The sequence below is a fragment of the Rissa tridactyla genome, chromosome 8 (assembly GCF_028500815.1).
Source record: "Rissa tridactyla isolate bRisTri1 chromosome 8, bRisTri1.patW.cur.20221130, whole genome shotgun sequence".
Taxonomy (NCBI): Eukaryota; Metazoa; Chordata; class Aves; order Charadriiformes; family Laridae; genus Rissa; species Rissa tridactyla.
In genome coordinates, this window is record NC_071473.1 from 34837870 (window position 1) to 34865136 (window position 27267).

The 27267-nt window shown below is 40.2% G+C and overlaps 1 protein-coding gene across 6 annotated transcripts in view; it reads left to right on the forward strand.

Moving 5' to 3' along the window:
- Positions 1–27267, forward strand: part of PLPPR5 (phospholipid phosphatase related 5) — a 93157-nt gene that overhangs the window by 42509 nt on the left and 23381 nt on the right. The window contains exon 6 of one of the 6 annotated variants that reach the window (XM_054211282.1): positions 4885–5218. The exons of 4 other annotated variants lie outside the window; for them this stretch is intronic. In XM_054211282.1, the coding sequence (XP_054067257.1) occupies positions 4885–4914 (30 nt within the window). In that variant the 3' untranslated portion in view covers positions 4915–5218. Of the gene's footprint in view, positions 1–2550; positions 4718–4884; positions 5219–27267 lie in introns of those variants that run through there. One more of the 6 variants, XM_054211281.1, reaches the window with a different exon arrangement.

The following is a 27267-nucleotide window of genomic DNA, read 5'->3' on the forward strand; positions in this document are numbered from 1 at the left end:
CATGGAGTTGGAGAAGCTGAGGTCTTGTGCATGTTTTTGGTTTTTTTTTTTTTTTGCTTGTCTCCTGCATCTGTGTGAATCTGTTTGCTGACAGTGGTTCGTATCTCACACTGAACTTTGTCACAGTAAATCTAAGCAGAAGTGAAAGAGCAGAGTAAGAGAGTTGAAATGCAGTTATTCCAGAGGGATGCTGCTGTTGTTTTTTTTTTTTTTCTGTAAAGAGTTTTATTTGTGGTTTTGCCTGAGATGATAACATATGAAACGCATGAATACCCAGACAGTTGCATGAATCTTTATCAGTGATTCTTGCCATCAGCAAGTGATTAATTTTGACCTAGTTATGCATCACCCCGCAGAGTCCATTGGAAATGAATTGACAAATCTTCACTAGGGTCCAAATCGATAGCTCTCTGATCGGTAGCTTAGCAATTCTCTCTGAGGACTTATTGAGGAAGGGGGATTTTTTTTCTGTTATTATATCCCATGCTGTGCACGTCCTTCCAAAGATGGTGACCTGCTCATTTTGGAAGTATAGCTGGCAGGAGTGTGAACCACATTCTCCTTTCCTAAGTAATAGTTATCCAGTCCTGAATTAATGCCACATGAGAGAGCATTTGGTTCTCTGCATCACAAACCAATGTATGTCACATAGAGAAAGGGATAGCATGTAGCAGGACTTGAAAGAACTGATTAGAATAAATAACAAGGAATTTTTTTTCGTCTAATTCCTCATTTTTAAACCATCTTATCAACAAAGTGAATAACTTCAGACTGATGCTAGTTTAAGTTGACAGGATAATTTTCAGGTCTAAATTAGGAAAAATAAAGTAAATACTGTGAGGAAAATGTCATAATAGCCTCACAGCGACTCCAGAGTCATTGAGGTTGCCTAATGTATCATCTTTCCTGTACTGAAAGCAGAAGATGGCCAACCAACTAAAATGCTTTGAAATGTTAATATTTTGTTTTCTAATTAGGAAACCTAATTCTGCTTTTCTTCGGCAGAATCAAAATCTGGAAACAATGACATTTGTTAATACTGTTTACTGAAAACGTTTTCACAGAAAATTGCACAAGGATTCTTTTCTTTCTAATGCTTTTTTAAGAAATGTGCTGGCTACGGCTTAATCATTGTTATTTATTTAAAATATATTCGCTTTTGGAGAAGAATGTACATAGATGCGTACTATTTGGTGGTGTTCTCTTATGAAAGCTGTCATAAAATACAGCAAGAACATTACTAGAGCTAAAATGCATATTACAGGGGAAGGGGAAGAGAGCTCCTTCTCCTGGTTTGGAGAGGGGGAAATAAGAGGCAGCTCTCCTGTGCTCTCACTCAGGGTACTTCTAAATTCCTTTCTGTAATGTGAAAATCAAAGATGCCTTCCTGCCTCCCCCTGCACAGACAAATATCCGGACAGTTTAAAGAAGAACTGAGAAATAGAAACTTGTGTGGTGGCCGGTGGCCACAGTTTCTCTCCAGCGCTTTCTGTGGTGTGTGATAAGGAATTTTTCTGGAGGACTTAGAACAACTTCCCTTAAGCAAAAACAAACAAACAAACAAGCAAAAAAAAAAAACTTACACCTCCTCTATTCTGACTTTGGTCTGCTCCAGGAGGGGAGGTGATGAGAGAAATCTGCAGTGCTTTGTGTGGTATTATTTCCCTCTGGGCATTGTTGTGCTGGGGAGCAAACACATGGCTTAACATCAAGATTCCCTTTATTAATTTTATGCATAGCATGCTTTATAAAAAATGGTAGCAGACAAGGGTACTGTGTGCCTAAAGGGATTGTGCGGTTCCTTTGGATCCTGCACATCACTGTGCAGTTGAGTCTTCACCTACCAAATGTTTGCAGAGGCACTTGCATAGGTGAGAGCATGAAAAAGCAGCAAAGCTCTTCGGGATGCTGCAGTTTTACTGTGCAGAGTCACACGCAGTATAATCACACTCTGATACACGTCTTCATGTTCGAAAGGAGAAGAGTATTGGAAATGAAGAAGACGCTGTAGTGATTCTGAAAAAGAAATTTTGAATATGAGTCCTCAACCTCTGAAAGCAATTTTGTTGTAGCATTTCACTACTTGATTCTATGCCATCCAGCTTAATCTTTAAAAAAAAGACAACATTAAAATTGTATTCACACTGAAATAGAATATTTTAATCTGTCAGAAACTGTAATTTTAAGTTCTAGGAATTTTGTTTTAAATTATAAATAAGGTAGCAATAAAAGTGCAGCTAACTCAATTATTCACATTGTTACTTAATTTTAAAAACCCCATCTAAAATTAAAATATTGTAGAACCATCACACTTAGTTACTTTGTTCAGCATACTTACATATCCCGTCTTCCAGCGGTTAACGAAGAATTGCTATGGGAGTGAGTGAGAGCACTGCAGTTAAAACCAGTTTTATTTATATCGTCCTGCAATAGTCTCCAAGCATCAGGCTGTCCCTAAAGCACAAGAGGCAAAAATTTTCACAATGGCGACTGATGTCTATCTGTGTGGTTTCTGGGGTTTTATCTGTTTGTTTTTCCTTTAACTCGTAGAACCACATCACGGCCTTTGCAGAAGTCACATGATGTTGACGCTGATGTATATTCACTCCATTGGACTTCATCTCTTTTCACAGCCCACACATGATAATTGCAGTGATTCAAAAATAAGAAATTTTTAGAAGTCCTATTTCTGACTTGATTTTTACATCATTAAAACGATACCAACATTTTGAAGAATTCTTAAATATTAAAACGTCACTTTACTTTCTAGCAAAAATATTAACTGTTTACTTTTTGATGGAATGGGACAAACTGAGCACTAATTATATTTATCTGACAATACCCTCTATTTTGGCTTCTCATTGTTTTTAATGGTTCATGTACCTATTCCAACAGTACTTCATATTTTGATTTGACTTTGATTTTTGAAATCTACATTTTTAATTCAGCATGAACGTGTTTCCATTTGAGGCAATTTCAGTGTATAAAAACTAGACATATATTATGTTCTGTATGAAAATGCTGTTTGCACATTGTATTACGCTGTATTCCATGTAAGATATCATTCAAACAGTATGTTATATGTAAGACTGGTGCTTCTGCTTTTGAAGAGAAAAAAAAATGCCAATTTTTACTGTAATAAGTATTGTATCATAATTAAAAGTTTATTTATTTGGATATTTTCCTGACATAATTGTAGTTGAATTGTTGTTTTGTAGTTCTTGAATGTCTTGGATGATATATATGTATCTAGGTTAAAAGAAATGAAAATAATATAGAAAGTTTGATCATCGATATATTCTTTATTACTAATGATATCCCATGAAAGGTTAAGGGCTCCGTTCTTAGCTCAGCATATCTGATGGGAGGCCGTGCTATTCATAAATCATTTAAACAAGTTATTCAAGGAAGCCCGCATCTTCTCATACCATCTTCTCATACTTGTTGTACACCCTGATATTATGCTGGGAGAATGGGTGCTAAAATAAGAAGAGGGTCACTGGCTTAGTGAGAAAGTGCATATGAGCTTCTACTCTCCATTTTCATGGCAGAGCACTCATGGAAAAAACAAAATGGTTTTATGTATTTTCTTCAGCCTGTGTGACCAGGACAGGCAGACTTTCTGTCTACAAATCTTTCTATCTCTGTTTGTGTTTCAGGGCCATATTTGCAAAAAAATCCTGTCAGTCTGTGCAGTGTTGACAAATTGATTTTTCTTCAACATCAGGCAATGTTATTATATCTCTGTTATCACTGTGAATAATCAAATTGAGCCTCCCCTTCAAAAGACAGCCTTGCTGACTATTCACAGTGAAGTTGTCCTATGAAAACTGAGCACCAAATGGATCTGGATATTGTAGTTGCTGAAGATGCAGTTAACATCTGCCAAAAAATTTTCCTCTGGCAACAGCTGATACAACACTAGCACTATAGACACATTGAGAATAGTAATGTTCAGTGCAGGCTGTTGAACATTCTGGGCCTTAAATTTTCCATAATGCAGTGTATTTCCTGTGCATTAATCATTGTTAGAAGATGTTTGAAACATAAGGCTGTAGAATCAGGTATGTATTTTCTATGACGAATTCTAATGTATTCCCACATAGTCATCCAGGTGACACCTGCTTTTTACTTTTTATTTTAACCTCTGCTTTCATTAAAATACAAGTACCTAAATAGTGCTTGGCAAAACAGGGCAAGGCCAAGTCATCTTTGAGTGCAATAGAGCATATCTCACAGTCATTGTGCTAAGCTGAAAATTAGAGAATGAAGAAATACATCAGTGGGGAGAAAAGTCCTAGAATAGAGCCCTTAGCTACAACAATGTTACTTAGGTGATTGAAATTCCACCTTTATTAGACTATCAACTGTGTTTACAAAATTGTAGTAGGTCCAAAGTTTGTATCACCATGTTAGGCACACTTACCCTTCTCTTAGTCTAGCTATTTAGGGTCCAAGGTACTAATGATTTCTCCGTGTGCAGATTTAAATGAAATCTTCACTCATTTTTGCATGGTAGCAAACCTGCGTTTTTTATATCTGATTTATAAGATTACCAAGAGATTCTTTTATGTTAAAAGAGATGACTCTTTTTCAGTGTACTGTATATCATCAGCTTGTAACTGGTCTCTTTCTCTCTCAGGATCTTTCCCAGTCAAATATTTGGGTTAAATTTATCATATTATCTCTGTGAACCAGCAGTGAGAATACAAAGAGAGACACTCTGCTGTATAATGTATTTTTAAATAAAATAATTTTTCATTCATATGTAGTGTATTTTTTTTAGATACCTGCTGTAGATATATTTTGGTTAATAGTGTACATACAATGAAATTATGGTTTTAAGTCAACTGCATTTGGTGATGTATTTTCACAATTAACCAGGAATCCCCACAGTTAACTACCTTCCCTTAGAGGTGGTTCTGGTGAAATTGAAAAGCAGGAGAGGAAGAGCCGTATTGCAGAAGAGTCCACAGCCCTTTGGTGAGGGACTCTCCCCAGGATGTGGACCAGACAAGCTCCAGACCCTACCTTGATTGATTTTCAGAAGTGGCAAGAATTTACCTCTCCCACACCTGTACCTCTCCACTGCCCTGGAGCTTGGGCCTTCGCTCTTCCGTTCTGGACCTGAAAAAGCTGTCAATAGGAGCAGTTTGCCAAAACAAAAGTAAGTTAGCATTTTCTGATTAAAATGGCTTTATGGTGGCTGCTTTTAAAAGAGCCTCAGTGAGGAGCCTATGACAAACAAGCATCATCCCTCGTTCAGGGAATATTCTGTTGCAGAGCGGTTCCTAATGAAAACTCTGTGGTTGAAGCATTTCAGTGATTTTGAAGGCAGCTGGTTTTATGATCCTTGTGGACCTTTTCTCTGTGTACTTCAGTGAAACAGCTCCACTCTATCTATAAATGAGATGCTTAAGAAGCATCTCTAATGCTATATACTGCTGTGTTCCTAAAAATGGGAATTCATAAGGCATATGGGGACACCAGCTGGGCTCGTATCCATACCATTTCAGAATCCCTTATATGTATTCTGCTGTTTGTTCGTAATCATGAACCACGTAAGACATACGGTGGTAGCATCTGGGCTCACATCTCTTCAGCTTTTAAAACTTTTCATTTTAACAATATGTATTAAAGGAGGGTGATGTTGGTATTTTTCAGCTGCAATTTTCTTTGCTGTTTGCTGTTGCCTTCAAATTTCGTTGCGGTCCAAGATCACAGTGGGTGCAACAGTCCATTTGCACACTATGTTAGCAGGAAGCTTTTTATACTCTTCTGAAGTCTAATTTTGGTATTTCTGAGGCTTTGCTGTTTGCTGTTGCCCTTGAATTTTGTTGCTGTCCAAGATCACAGTGAGTGCAACAGTCCATTTGCACACTATGTTAGCAGGGAGCTTTTTATACTCTTCTGAAGTCTAATTTTGGTATTTCTGAGGCTTGCCATGCAGAAAGCAGAGTGCACTACCTTTTAGAAACGTATAACCTGAGTCTGTTTTGATCAAATACATCTCTGGCCATCTGCATGGCCTTGGGGACACTCAGGTGCATTTGCAGGCGCAAGGGCAAGCAGACCTCCAGACCCCTCAGCCCTGCAGCACTTCCCTCTGAGCATACCAAGAGCATTTTTACCAGGCGCTGCCTCTGACAGCTGACTCAACCTCAACGCACCAGAATTTCCTGCTGCACACTAGGACTTTTCATTTCCCCTCAGGTATCTTTGAGAAACTGGACAGGTCAGGCAAGATACCATGCCCTTACCCCAAAGTGAAATACAGGCACAACTGCAGCTGGAGCCAGCAGCTGCCTAGTTCTCACTGGGACGAGTGGAAAGCTGAATGAATGGGGACCTATCGTGGCTTCAGCTTTTGGCCTTCTCTGCTTTCTAGGCCTTTTGGTTTTCAGGGACTTCCACAAAGGAAAGGAAAGTAAAGCTTCAGAGTCTTTCTGCTCACTGGAACCTCCACTGCATGCCTAGGGTTGGGCAAGCTTTACTCTTGCTATTGGCCAGCAGGGACTTACTGCTAGAACACAGAGTTGCATTTTTGTCATCCCCACCTGTGTGAGGATGGCTGAAAAATCTCCTTAGGGTTTTTAGGCTTGACCTGATGTTCTGGGAAAAGGAAGCTCCAGAAAACTCCTGTCAAGGGGGAATTGGAAGCCCTGGTGTGACTGTGTAATAAGCCTGGTTGTTTCCTCAGCACTCGCTGCGTTGCTATGCCATGGTACAACTCTCATAGGTTTGCTTTTGATACTAAACTGCCTATGTTTGCCTCATCATGAAGACCCAGTCCACTTCCAGCACAGAGGAAGTGCTTAGGTACTTTGTTCCCTGCTCAATACTGGAGCTAGTTCTCTCTCTGTAGGGAATCCTAGGAAGCACAGCATATCCTGTATAAAACCTGTCCCCAGTGTCTGATGAATACTATCCCAGACAAGTTGGTGAAAAGATAGCTGTCATTAAGGCTAGCTTCAGAGATGCTCAGCTCACACTTGCCTAAAAGGATGTCATGATCCAGGCATGTTTGATGATCACTCTAGCTGGAAGGAATATAGCCAGCTAGTGCCCAGGCTCCAACTGCTTTTTTCCTGAAGATGATGGTGACATCCAGTTCTCTGTCTATCATGCCCTTGAACTCAATTTCTTCCATTCCAGTTGTCAGTTCTTGATACTACATTCTGCTGTGAAATGTGATATTCATGAGGCATAAGGGAAGGGCGACCCATGTTCATAGGCAGACTGTTTTAGGTACTCTTACATGTTTTCTGCTCATGGTGTGTTATCACTAGCTATGTAAAACATTTGGAAGTAAATTAATCTAACTGAATTAGGACAGTTTAATTTTGAATAAGAGTATACACCCAGAGCTTATATGATTCTAACTAGTCCACAGGAAATCTGTAGCTAATTCAGATAAACCATCCTGAATTGTCCTCTGTGTGGACAAGTCCTAAGCATTTTTTTTTCCCAGAGAAGCTCTACTGTTGTAATACCCTCCCCTACAAACTACAGCCAGAACAGCATGTGGCAGCCAGCTTCATGAAGTGATCACATCAGCAGAATAATCATCTCTAAATTATGCATCTGCTAGTGGCTTCATTAGTGGCGTGGGTGCAGAGCACTGCTCTTGTGCTCTGGAAGTGATTAAGAATGGGCACAACAGTAATCTCCAACTGTGAAATTACTGAATCCATCCTCTAAGATGGGGGCTTCAGTAGAAGCCCCAGTAAAGAGTTTTAGTCCCCAAAAACAAATTCTTTGCACCAGTGTTCTCATCGGACAACATTCAGATCTAAATAAATAAATAAACGTAAGAAACCAAACCCTTTTCTTGACAAATATCTCCTTAAGTAACAATGTTATACCTAAATACATACTTTCTGCAGCTACAGAGAACTGTAACCTTGCTGACAATCTTTAATGTGGTTCTGAATGTGAGATCCTTATGTTGTGAATTCCTAGGATTGCTCTGAAGTAGGAAAACAGCTCTAAAAGAGAGTAAACATGTCTACAACTGTAAAATAAGAACTAAAGAGCTACAAAATGAGAAGGGGATGAATTTCAGAAGCAGGGAAAATGCCTTCTGACACTCATTCGCAAATAGAATCATAGAATCATAGAATTGTTGAGGTTGGAAGGGACCTTTAAGATCATCGAGTCCAACCTTTAGCCTACCCTGACAAGAGCCACTTCTAAACCATGTCCCTGAGTGCCCCATCTACCCTTTTTTTAAACATCTCCAGGGATGGTGAATCCACCACCTCCCTGGGCAGCCTATTCCAATGTTTAATAACCCTTTCAGTGAAAAAATGCTTCCTAATATCTAATCTAAACCTCCCCTGACGTAACTTGAACCCGTTTCCCCTCGTCCTATCACTTGTCACCAGGGAGAAGAGGTCACCCCCCATCTCTCTACAACCTCCTTTCAGGTAGTTGTAGAGGGTGATAAGGTCTCCCCTCAGCCTCCTCTTCTCCAGGCTAAACAACCCCAGCTCCCTCAGTCGTTCTTCTTATCAAATGTCTATTTGACAAATCCATCCTCAAAGGAATGCTATAAAATGAAATTAAGGAAATTTAACTGAAGTAGCCCATTAAAAATATTCCTTGCTTAAGGGATAAATTGTCAATGCTAAGGAAAATCAGCCTTGAGGTTTTGCAGCTCTTCGCTGAGAATCTTAGTATGGTACAAACAGATTTGGGTTTAAAGCCGGACATGTACCAGTTCGAGGTAGATCTATATTTTTCTGACTTAAAATATCAATACTTTAGTGGATGGCATTTCTACATTTTTTTAAATACTGCAGTAGAGGAGAACTGCTGCTCTTAGTCTGCTGTTTCTGCTAAGAAATCATCTGCTGTTTCATCCTTTCTTGCTACTGTTGCTTAAGGAAGCAGCTACTGTTCCTTCCTTAGCAACCTCTATTTATACAGTGGCAACTGACAACTTAAAGATATTCTATTCAATTATTCTAAAAATAAGTCTGATGTGATGAGAATGAAGTGTTTATTTAGGAAAACAAAAGAAAAGCCCCTTTGGCTCTCGTTGAAGACAGGGGACTTGAAGCTAATCATAGTAGGAAACACCAGGAAAAAGACAAGACCCTTGCCTTTTGGCTATATTTTGCATTGTTGTCAAGACAATGTGATAGATCCTTTTTGAGATTAATACCCAATCTTTTTCTGAGCCATTAGAGGAAACATTATAAGGATGTAATCTTGGAGCATATAGTCTTCCAGGGAGAAACAGAGAATGTCCTCGTTTTTGTGTTATATTTATTCTGTGGAGTCACACTCAAAGACAGCGAGCATCAGCACGGAAGAGGGGGAATAGAAAGACTAAACAAACTATATATTGTCAATGGAGGGTGAGAGCTTTCCCACGCTGAGTCTTTTTAGGAAAGAAACTAAGTGAGTAGGGACGTGATGTCAGCTGACTATGTGACAGAATTCTGTCATCCTGGGTCTCCTGTGGGAATATTGCCTGCTTACAATGTATACATTTCAGTCAATTACCATTTTGCTTAGAAGAACAGATAATCACGAGATGTTATCTAATCTTTAGTTCTTTGTCAGATTAAGAGAAGTCGGTACTCCCATGGCATTGGACACTATGCTGCTGCTTTTTATTTGCTGCCTGATGACCTGCCTTCTCTGCATATTTAAGGTAAAAGGCTGTATTCTGCAGTTTTGAATGAAAAAAATGGATTTTCTCTTCAGAAATCTGGTGATCTGCATGTAGAGGTTAAGAAAATCTCTCATGGATGTCATTTCTTTTGAAAATTGGGATTGTAAACTCACTTCTACCTGTATACTGCTATAAACCTGAAACAAAAAGCTTCTCATAGTTGAGAAGAGTCACCTCTATAGGCTCAATGGAAGAGCCAGCTTCTACAAGCCTTGAACACTGTGGTGGGAGATGCCACAAGGATTTGGTCACCTGCAAGGCTCTTTATGAACTGCTTGATCTCGTGTGGGATTTGATTTTCAAATATACCACTCACTTCACTATGGGTGTGGTTTCAGTTGGAAGGAAGATTGCTGGGAAACATACCTGTCAACACAGAAGAGAATAATACTAAAACTTTCCTGTTCATGCTCACTGGCCTTTAGTATACCTGCTCCTTTTCTTATATGGCTCTGTGCTCTGTCCTCACTTTTTCACTCCTGGCATTTGTCTTTCTCATTAGATGTTACATATTGCTGTGTCCCATTGTGTAATAACCAGCAAGTGTAGTTGGACTTAGGCTTTTGCCAACATAAAATGTTTCAGGTACGGATATGAATATGAAAGTAGAAAAATGTCGTGAGGTACCAATTACTTTAATGGGAGTACTGCAACAGCAAAAAATTAAATTGTTTCAGAAAAAACAAAGGGGTATGGAGAATTTGATAATAAATGTGAGTGAGATAATCTAAGCTAAATGCTTCCACTGAATACAAGTGGAATTTCAAAGGATACAACGTGCATTGACTTTACAGACAGTGGATAAGAATTTCCTATACAGCTGGTAAAGCAAATAGATCATACTAGATTAATTCATGACACTACGGATCCTACAGATAGTGGTCTGACAGTCAAGTTTACAGGCACAAGTATGGCCTGAATTTGTGACGAGTCACAAACTAATGGGAAAGCAAAGATGTGCAGGGCTGTGTGTATCATGCCTTCTGCAATATAGGAGAAAAGAAAACTGGTCAAGAAAGGACTAGGTACTGCTCTTGTCTGTTCTGGTTTGTATAACTCCGGGTGGGAGTCAGGGGACTTGTTCCAGATTTAAATAGGAGACATAGTGGAGGGTAGGAGGCGCGGTTTTTTATCTTTTTATCGTTTACAAATCAGACCATATGTTTGTTAATTCTTTCAAATACATGTGGTATTTGGGAGCAGCACTCCCATATGACAAATGGCCCTTTCCAAAGCAAGCCTCTTGTGTGGAGCTACTCAAAGAGAATCACCAAAAAAGATGTATGGGAGGCAACAGGAAAATCCCAAACATCATCACTCCCCTTCAGGTACCTTGTGTCCTCCTACTTGGAGAGGTAGCCTTTATGAAACTCATACCCTACCCTGCGCAAGCTTTGAATTAGACCTCAAATGTAGGCCACCCGATGCGAATCCAGTACCTCCTCTCCTGTGCATCTCTCCTCTGCTCTCGCCCCCACTCCAGCCTGCACTCACAGTCCATTAGCAAGGCTTCAGACACAGCTTTTGCATTAGTTGTGAGGAGGACACAGGAGAGCTGCAGCTTCCCCTGTCACTGCTGTTCTGCAGCTAGAGCTGAGATACACAGACATGCTCCCTCCTACTAGGGTGGAAGGATACCAAATGTCTTCAGCAGAACAGCATACTGTGGCAAACCGGGCCATGGTCTTAGGCGCTGATGAATATTTGCACATTTATATTGTTATGTTGGTATCATTCTTCCTGACAGACTTAGTTGTGACAGGAGGCAGCAAGCTTGCGTAGATCAATGGTTAGCCCTGGAACAAGGAAAGGCTCTTTCACCTGCCAGATGGAGACTGGAATTATCATGTGAATTTATCAGCTGTGTCTCCCAGAAGCTTTAAGATGTCCTGGCATAGCCCTTTTCCAGGACAGTATGTTATCAGAATAGGCTTTCGGTTCGTCATTTCTTATTCCTTGAGTATGAGATAGATGTGATTTCCATTCATTCTCTGTAACAGATGCCGTCTTTTTTTTTTCACATGCCAGTTTCTTATTCTTGATTACTTTTTGAACTTATTCAGTCTTCCATATTGGTCTTTTATTGCTCTTATTACCAGATGGCATAAAGAGCTTTGCAGCGTACATTAATCTAGCTTAAAAAAAATTCGCTTTCCCTGCAGTGCCATTTCTCTCTGCTGAGTTTTACACTTCAGCAGTGTTTAAGCATGTCATCTGCCTCATTGTTTCATGTTGGTTTGCAGTTTAGCGTTTGGCTTAGAATATATCATAGACAAGTAGATAGCTTTGCCTTGCACTTTTCAACACCTAGACTCCCGTCTCCCTGTGGCAGTGGTGGAACTATGATGTTTGGCCAGTTTGTACATTACTGGACATGAGTGCTGGTTTCAGTGCAGAGGTACAGGCAAGGAGAAATGTGAGACTCTCTAAAAGCAGGGAGAGACCTCCTGGGCCGGGCGGCAGTGTTCTCATGGCTCTCTTGGCACTGTCACTCATGAGACTGAGGAAGCTCTGGCACAGGAGGTGTGGTCTTTTTGGAGCCCTGCTCTTGTGTTCAGTGCTGTTGTCGCAGTAGCAGCTGTACTTTGCTGTTTTGCCCATACACTTCTGTTTCTGCATCAGCAGGGGCAAAGCAAATTAAGTAATGCCAGAAACGCACAGGCTCCCTGACACTTTTTCGTTTTCTGTTGTCTGCCTCATCATGCAAACATGCAACATGCTGGTATGTCAGTGCAAGTATCACCTCATCTGTTTTCACATCCATCCTTCAGATATGACTATGTTTTTACCAAGGAAGCAACACAATATTGACTCTCTTCCCTCATCTTACTGCGTTCCTCTAGTGACTGCCCCACTACTGTTAGTGTCTTTGACTTTGGTTCTGTTTTAACAAAGATCAATACACAACAGAAGTAGCACTGTTTGTGACTGTATTTGCTTTAATTCTACATATTTGGCTACAAGTGTGACGTGATTTATATCTGTTAGACTGTAGATTCTTTGCACTATGAAATGCCTGTATCTGGGTCTGCAAGGCACCTCATCAAATGGAACTTTCATCACAAATGGGACCTTTAAATGTCATCTATAATCTTCTAGAGACACTTTCATCTGCCTAGGAGACATTTGGGATCCCACTGCTGAGCACAGTATCTGCAGACCTGAAACAGTGGACATAGCACTGAGATGCTCCAGCCAGCCTGGCAGCATAAAAGAGCAGTCCTTTATGCGGCTGCAATGTGCTGCTGATGACTTAGAATTGAGATTACTGTGAAAGGGGGAAAAAGCATGAAAACACAAAAAAAAAAAGGAGAGACAAGAAATTTAGCTAAAGATTTTAGGAGCTATTTAGATATTAAGATTCTGAAGGGGAAAAGTTGCTTGCTGAAGTAACTAAGCATATCAGATGAAAAATTACGAAAAAAGCTCCACCAAAAAGGGAGCTTTCCAAATATTTTATCGAAGAAACCATGTAAACACATAGAAATGCAAATAGATTTCTGCCTTTTTTTCTGAGACTAAGCCTTTTGCTGTGCCATCCTATGCAGGAAATTGCAGTCTATGATCAGTGTACAAAAGTATAAATTGACTATATTTACAGACTGTATTTATGTAACAGGGATTTGTTTTCTGACCTGCTGTTCCCTGAATGGAGCTCATCATGATCACTGTGCGCAATCAAGTGGAGTTTTGCTGAATATGGGTGTACAGCCAGGACTTCTGATATCAGCTAGATAAAAAGCAGCTTAGGAGCTAGAAGTGATGGCTGCTGAATCCATCATTCACGGATTCCCTCCTCACACACCCCTGCTCCTACAAAGAGAGATTATAACCAAATCACTCAATTTACGACCTTAGCAATAGAAACCGCCACTGTTGGTAATAGCATTATAGTTTCTAATTACAGCAGTTGAGAGGCTTCTAGACAAACAAACAGGCAATTTAGATGCAGTTCGACTAGGTATTGGAGTCCTGATGTCTCTCGCTGCTCATTTATTTGTGGAGAGGTCTAGGAGAAGGATTTGTCGGGCAGAGGCTGCGGGGACATGAGGAAAGTAGTTCTACAGCTGTGCGAGTGCCAGCTCAGCATTTTGAGTGACGACGTAGGGCTCCATTTATCAGTCCTGCCTGGCAGGACTCTGTAGCTATGAGAAGGTGCTGTAGGAGGATTTGCACTCGTCTTCTTCTTGCTATGAAAGCAATTGGTTATTGTGATATCTAAAAGTAAAATTATGGTAAGAGACCTTTTTATTCATCCTACCATAATCATCTGCTCTCTGCATTTCTGAAGCACTTGGGAGACTCCAGAGAAGGAAAAGTTCAGTTTGAAGGAACTGAGAGAGTTTTAATTTTTTTTTTTCTCCATAATAGTTGTGTTGTGCATCTTTTATCACCTTGCCTCAGAGTTAGCCTAATGAACCAAAGCTTGGGGAGTGGAAGTGCAAGATCCTGCAATGGAAGACCTTGGCTTGAGCTGGCAGATAAATAAATGCTTGAGAATTAGTGGGAGACAGTAAAAATTACTGGAGACACATTGAATTTTCTCAAAACTTTAAAAAAATAAGGCATTTCTCCTTTCTATTGATTTACTAGGTACTCCTGTGGCAAAGACTAGGAAACACTTAAAGCCATATTTCCTCAAAACAAAAATACCATTTAATAGTTGTTTTATTTTCCTGTGTTCTTATTTCTTTCACATGACACAGTCCTAAAACAATTGGAAAAAACCCTCAAATATATGCTTGCTTATAAGATGCTTAAAGAGATGTATAAAAACTTCAGGTGACTTTGGCTTGCTGGATGTCGACCAACGTGGTCACCCAAGTGATTAAAACCCATTGCAGTTTGACTAGTTTTTTCATCCAAAACAGCCAGTTTAATTCTTATGCATTAGTTTTGATAGAAAAGGGCCTGGTCCCTTGGCTGGTCTTCCCTGACTCTAATTAAAAACTGCTCATTGCCCTAGGGAATCCATTCCTCAGGAAACTTGCTCTTTTCAGCAGCAAAGAAGCAGCTGTTAGAAGTGAGCATTGCTCTTGTTGCCATTTCTCTGTTCACCTGGTCTTCATGTCTCAGCTGGTATCAAAGAAGCAGGACATTTCAGACAATAGCAAAAATAAGATCTGTGCCCATCTTTCTCTTCCCCTGTTCTTCAAAAATGATACTGTAAAGGTCACCTTTGGTGCAGATATAAGTTTGTAGCTATGTCTTGTTTCCTTTTCTAAATGGAGTTTTGTCTGAGTTATAGTCGAAGATCTTAGCTGTTTTGATGAGAAGATCTGTAGTACATTTTGTATTCTGTCTGACCTCCAAGTATTTTCTGCTTGGCTTAATTTACTCAGCGCCACCAACAGACTGATATAGTTTTCACTCCCTGTTCTTCAATTTGGTACAGTGCTGCTGTGCATCACTAAAACAGCCAATCCAAGATAGTCACTGGGCAAAAATGGTAGTGGCTGAAGAGGCTGGCTGTCCTGGAGCACTCAATACCCAGTGACACAGTGCTGGGAGGTGGTCTGGCCTCGGTAGCTTAGGGGATATTGTTACCAAGGTCCTTAGACAACTTTCACAAGAATGACAGATGCATAAACTGTGTCCAGACTGGTTTTTGAGCATGAAATTTGCCTCATGTTTACCCTGTTTGGAAGCACTTTCATGAACTATGGAGAACCGTGAGGAGAAATATTACAAGGAAGGCTCCATCTGTGGGCAAGGAGAGACATAAATTCATTTTGAAAGGCAGATGGTAGTTTACTAGGTTTCATATTTGCATATATTATAGCCTACTTAGCAGTGCCTTTCAGGGTTCAGTTGAAGTCCGTGGCAGAGATTGGTGGTTAAGATTTCTCACACCTCAGTATTTGTCTTACTATAGAAAATAGAATTAACTGAAGGATAGTGAAATAAATACATGAAACACATTGTAAAGTGTGAAAGCACAAGGGAAGAGACAGGGAGTACAGAGCTGGGAATATGGAAAGTGTGTTTTAAGCAGAACATTCAGTCTGGGAAGCACTGAATAGTTACCTATGCTTTGAAAGTCATTCTTCACAGAAAAATCACATTCTAATTTTTATTTTGTATGGAGTTGTACTTTATTGTTTTGTAAACTCAGAGAAGTTCTCTAAATGCATATTAGAAGTTATATTGCTTCTAAAAGTGAAAAATTTTATTTGATACCTATTTTTATACTGATGGATCTCTTTTTGATTACTGTAATCTTGTATTTTGACAAGAACAGATGTTAGTAGAGCTATCTTAGTAGAGCTGGCTGAGTAGAGCTACAGCTGACTTGGGCTTTTCCAAACTGTTGGTAGCAATTTTTTACTTTTCTCTGTCCTTGGGCCAAAGTTTTCAAATGCATTTTAACTTTCAAATGTTACTATTTTTTCAAAGGTGTTAACTGCGCACATCTACATGAATGTGCCTATGTCTGGATGAAGCAGTCTAATATTAGGCGGAACACTTGGATTTGGGCTTAATGTACTGGCAGTTATGAGCTGATGCTGGAATGACCCTACAAGGGTCAGCTTGAAAGTCTTAGTTTTTTGGCGCTATGCAGAGAAATCTGATTGCATAGGATGCTGAGCTGTGGAAATACATTACTGTGGGACAGACACAGCAAAGGGCTTCCAGACATGCTGAGGAACTCATCTTGCGATTTTGGATTTGTCTCAAGCTCTCGATGAGCTCATTGGACACAGCCAGCAGGGAATGAAAGCAATGAGTGCCTCATCACTGACTTAGCTGAGGCAGAGGCGGCCCAAACAGTCCGTGCAGAACAGATTAGCTGGGAAAGATTCCCAGGAATGAAAAGTCTAAAAGCAGAGATTATACCTCATTCCAGCAGGGTGGTAGAAAAGGCAGGCCACGAGTTCACGCTTCTAGCGAGTGCCCTGAGCATGGGCATGGCAAGAAGTGCTCTCGCCCATGGAGTGGTCTTGCTTCCTCCTGCTGGGGCATTTATGCTGGCTGCGGTGCCGATGCTGCCCAGCCAGCTCCTGTTAGGCCATAAAGTAGTCTCTGCAGGAGGCGATTTCTTTGGGCCAAGAAAACGTGCTTATATACTACAGCTGAGGGATTTGCTAAAGATTCTGTAGAAATCAAATGTGAAATGCTTTAGCTTGCAGTGGGAGTTCAGTGGATTAACTTTTGGGTGCCTTTGAAAAGCACAGTCTGTGTTATTCATTTGAGAATTTTAAGTGGCAGGTTCGTGAATTCTTGAAGTCATAGTTTCTGGATTTTTAAGTCTATTAAGCCCCATATTGGAATATTGCTTCTGAAACAAAGAAATCTTCATTTTGCTTCCACTGTGTATTAAGAGATTTCCCACGCTTACAAGGCAGCGGAAAGAGCTATGCAAAATTCAAGTGGGGAAACCTAGTTCTGCAGCATACAGCCATCATGCACTTAGCACATGTTATCTAGTAATATTTCTGCCACTACTTGTCTTTGAATAAACCAGAAGGAAAACAGCACAAGGCTTAATTTGATGATACCTCTGACATCATTGACTCGAAACTTCCAGTTTAGGTGAACATCTCTTGGGAGGAGGAGAGAAGAAAAAGTTGAGAGAGCTGAATTGTTGTTTGGCGTGTAGGCTGAGGGCTGGAGGTTTTGGTTTTTTAACATAGGTTATCTGTGGAAACCTGGGCAAGTCACTGGGAAGTGAAAGCCTGCGACTCATCCCACAGCTAGTAAGCAGGCATCTAAGAGAGTTACTGGAGGATGGATGGCCCTCCAGAGGACAGAAAGCCCTTTGTGCTTTAATTGGTCACACATTGCAGCATGGATAATCATTCGTGTTTTCCCAGTGCCAATAGTTTTCCTTAGTGGTGAAATAAACCAGTGGCTCCTACGTGCAGGGATGGTGATTTTCAGGGCCAGATTGGTAACTCTCATGATGATGCTGAAAAGGTAATATTTAACCTACTCTAGAGCACAAACTGGATTTTGACCATCCCATCAGTTTCCCGTGCATCCTGAGTGGTTGTTACATGTCATCATGATTCAGTCACGGAAAATGTTTTTCCACTGTTTTTAAAATACATACTTAAATGTAATTTGGTTAAATGAGGTCCCTACCATTAGTTCTTGAGAACCATGTTTTGGTCCAGGGCAAATTTATCAAGTTGCAAACCATGGAAAAAACATTTTAAATGAAAACGCTATCAGGCATTAACTGTGAAAGCACCAATGGTTGTGCTGTAATAAATTTATCTTCGTGCCTGCAAGCAGTCATCTAATGAAAAAAAAAAGTATTAAATTTTGTTTATGACATATTGTGGCATTTCCATTATTTCATTGCAGAATAGTACTCCCATGTTAGAGAAAAATCTGTGTGCTTGCATTTAAGCATGAAAATGTTTCTCTGATGTTCAAGAGTTCATTTTAAAATGAAATTTTACAGCCCTCACCACCATTCATTAATAGACCCTAGCAGGCTTTTATTAAAAATACTTCCTAATGTATTTGTGATAATTTATGCTTCTTTGTCCAAACAGTTGAACATTTTATTTAATTTAGAGAAGCCTACAATGATTAAACTATAGAAAAAAAAATCATGCAAAAGCTGAGCATCTTCTGTAATGCAATTAATATAATGAAATTCCTTCTGAGATCAAGGGTAGATCATGTATCTATATCTATATCTCATTTTTGTCATTTTTTCAGATAAAAAATTCAACTCTATAAACTTTATTAATATATTTTAACTACAGAGTTATTCTGGTTATCCTTTTCTAGTTTCTATGCAACCTGCCCACTGTGCTGTAATATAATATCAATAATACACGATATTTTTATTTTACTTGGTAATGTGTACACATTTAAAATAATGGAAGAACCGTTCTCCAGCACTCATCGGTGATTCAGTGCAGTGCTCCAAAGTGTACTTGCAATTCATTTCTCTTAATATCATCTGCAGCTGTTATAATGGTGCATTCTACATTTGCAGGCTGAGATCACTTGGAAATAAAAACAGGATTTAAAATACTTCTAAGTAGTAAATAAGCAAAGAATGATGTTCTTCGTGCTCTTTACTGCAGATGCTTTTTCCTTTTACAGACTATTTCAGAACACCTCAGGGCCTACCTAGTAGTTTAAAGATAATAATACCCAATTAAACTATGTAGTTTTCCTCCACACGTCACCTTCCTGGAACAGGCTGGTGGGTGAGAAACCAAACGGAGCATGTGGAGGTTTTGTTTTTATTGACTCAGTGTCAATAAATTCTCTCTGGTACCAAATTGCTGATAACTGAGTAATTTTCTTTTTCTTTTTCTTTTTCTGTTTTCCTTTTCCCCTTTAGGAGTTACAAAACAAAATTCACCTTTTAAGGGTGCCAGGAGTAGAAAGGACCTTATGTGCAAGAAATGAGATGTGGAAATTATCCTTACTCTGTCAGGCACCTTGCACACTTTTTACAGCTATTTCCAACATATTACTGAGTATTTATTTTAATGGTTATTGCTGACCCTTGTGAATACTGCGTACTGTTCATAACCACTTCTAACGGTGTCTGCAGTGCACCCCCTGTGCCCACGGGTGTTAGAACAGGCATCTCTTCTTCCATGAACGTCATTTTGGGCTTCTGAGAGCTAATTTTTCCACCCTGCTGATTTCAGCTCTGCCCCCCTTCCCTCCTGCTGGGTTTGGAAGTAGCTGTGTGCTGTGACTTGAGCTGTCACCCATCTGGCCGTCCCCTTGCCCTGACACAGCAGTCCAAGGAGTGCCGTTCAAAGGACACCCTCCAGCTGCTCCTTGGGCCTTGGAGCAGTGCTGGCACTGGCACTTCTGAAGGAGAGGTTACTGTTTCGGCAGGAATTTTGGCCCCCACAGTGTTGACTAGACATTTTATTGGAAAGAACTGAGGTACTGTATTGGAGAAGTCACATTGTTGGGAAGAAGGATGGTTCAGGAAGGTTTATGATGGAATTGCAAGATGAGGTTCTTCCTTTTCATTTCTGGACTTGGAACTGGGCTCTTTATCGCTGCCACTCCCCCTTCTGTGCATTTCGGGACAAACGTCTTTGCTCTCTGAGGCTTTTCTCACTATGGGCTTACTTTGATATTTAGCACACTGCGAGGGGCTTGGCACTTTGCATATTTTCTAATAACTGCATTTCCTTTGGATAGATTAGACAATACTGTTGAAATGTATTTTTTCCTTGTGAGCAGCAGCATCTTCTACAGCCCTGATTTCAGACAGATGGGTAGTCGTCAGGCATTTTATACCGTGGCTCTGCACAGTTCACTGGCTCAGCTGAAACTTGGCCTAAGTGAAACCAGAAAGTTCAGGAGTGTGTTGAAGCAAGTTTCCAGCCACTGGAAAACCCCAGTGTTAAAGCCAGGCTTTTAGCAGCACCGTGCTCAGTTTCACAGCTGTAGTATGACTGTGGTGTTACCTGTCCTTTGGTGTACGTGCCTTGCTCAGCAAAGGACACTATAGAAAAAAAAGAAAAGCCATCCTCATTAGGGTGTTTGGGTTTTACTTCAAGGAAACAGAAGCAAAACATTTCATCAAGGAAACGGAATATGTCTCTATCAAAGTAAAGGAAAAACATTGAGAGAAACAAATAGTATGTGTTGAGTAGTAATAATTTTGCAAAATAGACATTTTCTGCCAAAGGAAGCCTGAATCTAGTTAGATGTAAGTAAAAGAGGCCGTGGTGAAAGTAAGTGAGTGAGAAAAGGAGAAGCTCCTGCTCCTTGGAAGCTGTTACCGTGTGTACAAAGGATTTTTTCTGTGAGACAAGCTTAAAACTAATGGCTTTTTAAATTAACTTCAGGCATATACTACCATAGGGTTTTGCTTCAGCTAAGAGCTTAGTAAGACTCAGCAAAAAGAATTAGATGTATAGATGATGGAAATGTTCATGATTATTGTAGATAGGATTTCAAGCTATTTGCAATATAATTAAACTACTAGGCTAAGGAAGCACCATTAGTCCTGAAGAGAGGACTTCTCCTATAGGATTATTATTTCGTGTTCTCTCTTACCCAACCTCTTGTGAAAAATCCGGTGCCGATACCCACCAGAGACCGCATGCTGGGCTAAATGGATCTTGGGTCAAGTCTGCACTTACAAATCTTCTCTCAGCTATTTTATATCTGTGAATTGGCTACAAGTGACTTATTAAAAATGTTTTGCATTTACAATTTGAACTGTTCAGATTGGAAGTGAGCAAATCAGTAATGTGGCATTGTTTCCGCTTTCTGTCTGGCCAGATATACAAACACTTCATAAAGAGAGACCTTCGGTTTGGGTTGTTTTGTTGAAATGGTTTTGGTTAGTAATAAAATACAAGCTGAAGTCTCAATGTAACAGGGCAATAGTGTTGCAAGTTTGGCAAACGTGATTTGTGTAGCTAGCAAATAGTGTGTAGATGATAAACACCTAAGGACAACAACATAAATTGTAGAGGGCATAATGTAAGGAGAGGATGTTGGAGTCGTTCCCGTGGTGTTTGGTAACCTTCCCCTTGACTTTTGCGACTGTTAAAGCAAATGAGGTACAGTTGCTCTGCATACAGCAACAAGGCATGCAAATGCCCCTCTTGATTTCTATTTAAGAAATAATTCAAGTATTCATTTAATAAGTAATAATGGGAAAGTATTAATTTAAACATGATGGGTCAGGAATGAACCTGTACAGAAGTCAGATCTGCGGACATTGTGTGGACATCAAGTGGACATCGTCTGATCTTGCCATACTATCACATTCAACATTAACTATTAGTCCTTTGCATATCTTTTATGTCTGTCCACTGGGATAAGCAAGTGTGGGAGTGGGCTGCAGGCTCGACATGGACTTCTTTGATTTTTCTGTGAATTACTTTGAACTTTTTTTTTGTTTAGCATTGCTGCTTCTTAAGATTTGTTTACTTTACCAGACAGCATTCCTTCCAGTATTAAAAACTATGAAAGACTACTACTTTTTTTATTTTTTCAAGAGGAGTGTGAACAGTATTGACTATTCAAGAAATTACAATACAGTGAAAGGACATTATTTGTTGCCATGCTAAACAACAGAGAGACAAGAAACAATTCTGTAGATTACAAGAACGTGAATCACTGAAAAACGTATCAAGAACAGTGGTGCCGTTAGTGAAAGTGTGGTTTCAGGGCTAGAGGTGTTTAGCAGTTGCTAGAAATCAGCTGTAATCTTAGTATTCTTTGTAGTGGTTTAGTTTAAGTGGTGTAACATTTAAACTTGCTCCAAAAGGAAGATGTGTGCTGTGGAAACAGATTGGATCAATTTTTATATTGATCTGCAGTTTACTCAGGGGTTTTGACTGCACCAGGATCTGATGCTTTTCCAATAATTCATAAATGAAAAGTAATAAACTGCAGTAAATCTGATTAACCCCAAACTAGTTTTATGAGGATCAGTAGTATTTCAATAAAATAAATACATTGTTATCTCTTCCACTGGGGTTTTTCATTTGGAAAGACACAGCTGTCTGAATACACTGTGTGTGAACTGAGCTGATCTGACTCTGTAACATTTTAGGCTTATTGTAGACCCAAGAGGATGATGTTTTGGGGCAAACTACTGAATTCCTGTGGGTTATCATTTTGATGTGGTTAATTACATGTACAGTTGTAAGCTTAAGGAATTCTGTTCCTTTCGGCAAAGATTCATCAATGCATGAAATTGTACAAAACACCGTGGATTTTCATACGTTGAGATTTCCTTAGTTACTTATGGCATTTCAAAAAACCTTCCTCACTTGTATTTCCCTTTGTAATTGTCTTTGCTATAGGAAAAGTAGTGCGTTCAAAGACAGTCATTTAATTTTGATAACATCAGAGCTGTAATATTTTTGTTTCCTTGCGGTCAGATCTGTCGGTTTCTCTTAGGTTTTCAACAAAATACCTTCCCATAACAAATGCCACAAGCTACAGAATCCTTGATGTTAAGATGTTGCTCTGATTAAGAGGTAGGCAGCCAGCAGATTAGAAATGCTGATCCTCAGATGCTGCGCTGGAACTTTGATTAGTCACTAGCAATAAATACAGAAGTCATATCAAAATATCTTCCTCACTCATAGATAAATATTATGTGTCATACCTGTCTCTTTTGCAGCAATCCCTCCTGTTCACTGCAAAAATGACCAGCAGACAAAATGCGGCACAGTGGCAGTGAGCAGAGTGGTCCATGAAATATTATGACAATTATGTAAGGATGAAGGACATAAAATAATACATATATCAAGTGCCTTGCATAGACAGCGGTAGCTGCATCTTACCTGGGCCAATCTGTTTAATATTAATTTTTCTCACAGTGTATACTGTTTCATAATGGATAATCTCATCTATATGGCTTCTCTGAAGTCCTGTTCAGATGCGGAATCTCTCTCAAAGGGGTGCGCAGGCTGATATCAGCATATTTTTCAGATGCTTTTGCAAGTGATCTCATTGCTGCCAGACCCAGAAATGGTGGCTGGGGGCACGGCAGGTGGGAGCTGAAGCTCCAGGCTTCCCCTAGCACCGCCCGGGCTGGAGCACAAAGTGATCCCACACGGAGAGCTGAGGCAGGTCCATAGGAGAGGCTTTAAAGTGCTGAACTACCACTGTCCACCCCTGGTCCTCTGGGGAACACACCTGGGTCTCACACAGGGCTGCACCAATGCAGGGAGTCATACAGAGCCTTGCAGGGTCCATCACACCTGGGCAGGAGATCACCAAGGTGTGAGGGCAGGAATAGCTGGGCCAAGATGTCTGTTTAAATGGACTATTGCCCTCCTCAGAGCTGGAGTACTGTAGCGTGGAAAGCTGGAACCTGGAGTGCTGTGGCAACGAGTGGCTGTGCTGGCAAGGAGGGATGATAGGCTGCGTAACTTTGATGCCATAATAATCCCTGTAAGTGTAAACGAGCTGTTGATCATAGCAATTATATAAACATTGATTAATTATTTTCATAGTGTTTTTCATCTATTTTTTATATTGTGTAACTCAATTTAACAGTGATAACTATGTGAAAAAATCAGTAGTATTCTGAACAAAATCTAATTTCATAAGGGATCTATTTTACAGTTTAATTTTAACCCTTAACTGGTTGATTGACTTTTTAGTTACTAGGAAATCCATCATGTACTCAAAGAGCAAGTACTGTAAATTTCGAGATGAGGAAAAAAAGAAAGGAAACCACTTCATCCACATAAATAATGAAGTTGAACTCCTGGTTTAAATTCAAAGCTCAATTAAGCCTTAACTATAGAGCTGCAGCTGGCACCTCATAATATAAACACTTAAGCGGCCTGTTGAATTTATCCTCAATGTCCACAAATGAGGTTATAAACTTTCTTTAGAGCTTCACTTCTGCTTCAACGCCTGCCCATGGTTTTCGATCTTCTGCAGACTTCACAATAGCCCTGTGTTTCCCTGGCTGCGCGGGAAGTTCGATAGCAAACCTGCAAACACCCGGTGTATTTGGCTCTCTGCAGCTGTGCAAACAGCACAGTGCATTTTCAATATTCGGCTTTAAACATGCACATGGATAATTGAACTTCAAAGCAACAGCTCTGCTAATTCTTTTATGAAGATGCAAATTACTAGTGTGACTTCTCACCAGATTGGGAGCTTAATAGAACAATCAGTCTGATCTAAATCCGCCCCAAGGCATGAGCACAGTTGGGGGTATTTCTGTGAGCCTAATCCGTACTTTACTCACTGGCAGGGTGCAAAACTAATAGTAGCCTGGAGTTAGCAAAGTTTTCACATTCAAATCCCAATACTTGAGTTACCTCCCCTTATATCCTACATTATTTCAGGAACAGGGGCCCCGATTCTGGTATTATTTGAAGCGTTCAAGCATGAAGATGAAAGTTTAACCAGGGAAAAATCCTCAGTGTCTTCTCAAAGATTTAGTAGGGAAAGATGGAGTATTTGTTAAATTCAGTGTCTTCTTTCAGCAAAACCATGCTCAGTAGTTGTTAAAATATGTGGTATATTTGGCTCCGGTATACATATTTTCTGGTATATTTTTTAAAACGAGCCCTAACTTGATAAATGCTTGGCATCTTCTCTGACCGTTACCATTGTACAGCCAGCTTTTAAACGAAAGGCTGAAAAATACATTAGGTCCCTCAAAGGCAGCCAAAGCAATTTACCATCTTGCTTTCCAGTCCACAGAAACAGAAATGAAAGTTTAACTTCTAGCTATTGGGAAGTCCAACTCTAATTAACTCAGTATATAAAATTAAGGCCCAAGAGGAATAAATGGCTTCAGTCGTGCCTTCACACTTTTGCCTGTCTCCACACACGTACCTAAAAGGAGCTGAAATAACACTTTTTTTTTTTTTTTTAAAAAAAGTAAGATATATCGAACACTTGACAATAAGTGCAAGTTTCAACTTTGAAATGCAATTTGAATTTCCATGGAATGCCACTTACGGCTTATATTTCCAAGTAGCTGGTAATTTGTGGTACAAGAAGAGAATCTTTTTTTTCAGTAAGTGCTAAGGATCTGTGGGCTGAAATTTTGCACCTTTTAAGGTCTCTCCATCTGAAAGGCATGTGTGTGTGTGTAGAGCGAACTATCTAGCTGTTCTTCAGTCCTAATCATGGCTGGGTTTTTTACGTATTTTGACAAGTTGCCAAGTTCTCAAAGGGAATACAAACAGGTTCGGCAAAGGGTGAAATGTGGAATGAGAATTCTTTTTCATGGGGTGAATGTAGCAACAGAGGTACTCCTGGCAGCTGATTAGCTCGTCCCTTACCTTACTTAAAGCTGGGCAGTAACATGTTGTCCTGTATAATACCATTGTCCCCCTTGAAAGCCAGTCAGATTTTACCAAGGAGAAGAAACCTCTCCTCCCTGTGCAGCACCAGTTCTGTGCATCACAGCCAGAGTGCCACTGAGCTGGCACAGAAAGCGGCGGTTGGACATGGAGCATGTAGCATTTACTTACTTATTCATTATCTCTTTTTTCTCATCTCCTCTCTACTCTTTGATCAGAGACTCTCTACATTTTTTATTCTACCTCCTTGTGCTCCATTTCCCCATCTTTTTTTCTCTACTGAGTTATTTCCTCTGGGCCTTTTTCCCTTTTCATTTTTTCACAGCATTTTTGAAGCAGAAAATGCATCAAAGATGCTTCAAGTTTGAGCTGAACTTTAAAATCCACAGTCTTTGAGGGACTTCGGGGCCGAGGTCAATTCACTTCCCTCCTTGGTGAGGAGGACGGGGTGGTGTGTCCGGCTGGTCAGGCAGCCCTGGCAGGCAGGGCAGGTACTGTCCCCAACAAGGACCAGAACGAAATAGGAGCACTCTGGTGGAGCTGCTCACCTGAGTGAAAGAAGTACCACAACCTGCCAACTAACCACTACCACCATTGCTCTGCCTCACTGATGGAAACACAATAAGAGATGATAGAAATAGACAATCTGAGGTTTTCCACGTGCTCAATATTTGGTACACAAACAAGAGAAATGCTGCGAGTGATAGAAAAAGCCCAAAATCCCACAGCAAAAGAGATGCTCTTGTAGTGTCTTACTGGCAAGCAGCACAGAGGTGAGTGATGGTGACCTTCAAAAGCTGTGTGGAAGCAATGATGCAGCTTCCCAGCTAGGGCAATACCCCGAAAAGCAATTGTGTGAGCTGGGGAGAGGCAAGTTGGGAAGTGACGATTCCCTGTGCTCTCCCTGGGAGCTGGCACAGGGGCAGGAGCACGAGTTAGTGTCCCACTGCAAACACACGTGCTCTCACCCCTTCCAGGAGTTTATCGTGCCACCAAATTACCCTCTTAATAGAAAGGAAATGCTAAAAGCCAGTGCAGCTATGTGCAAGCACCCCTGAAAGACGTGGCCTGATGGCATTTCTTTAAATGTGGCATTTAAAATCGCTCAGGCAGATGGAACAAAAGTATGTAATAAAATGTGACATTTTATTTTATCATCTCTATTTGTTAAGTGAATTCTTCTGATCATTCCCACTGTCAGTAGCACTGAATGCAAATCAGATTCTGACAATTTGCAGTTTATAAAAACCAACTCCAGGGGTCAGACAGAAAAAGAATAAGTAATAATTAATTACAGGATACACGTTCATCCACAGAATCTGGCTATGGTGTGTGACAGCTTAGCCTAACAGAAAAAAATGACACGATTCCAAAAAGTCACAGCTTCTGTAGTCAATCATTTACAGACTGCTTGTCTACTTCGCGATCTTCCTTGAATATATTTCTATGTATCAAGGTTTTATTAGAAACTCAGAAAGAAAAAATATATTTGTTTTCCTCACTGCCTTCCAAGGTAGTCTCACTTGTTTGCTTTGGTATGTAACAGAGCACCTTCTCTCCGTCCTCTTCAAAGCTCAGCTCCATCTGATACGCGCTGTCTCTCCCTCTCGGTGTTTCACTCCCTGCTGCTGCGGACACACTCCTGGAGTCTCTGCAGAGCACAGGTACAGCTGTCGGCTCTCACAGGCCACAGCAGATAGCCACACTGATTTCACTTCCAGTCTTTTATTCAAGAGGAGCTAACCCTGAGGGTCAGCACTCCCTGCTGAGCATTGCTAACAAAAGGAGGAGGTGGAAAATTGGCGTAAGCACAGAGCGAGCCCTGATGCTTTGAAA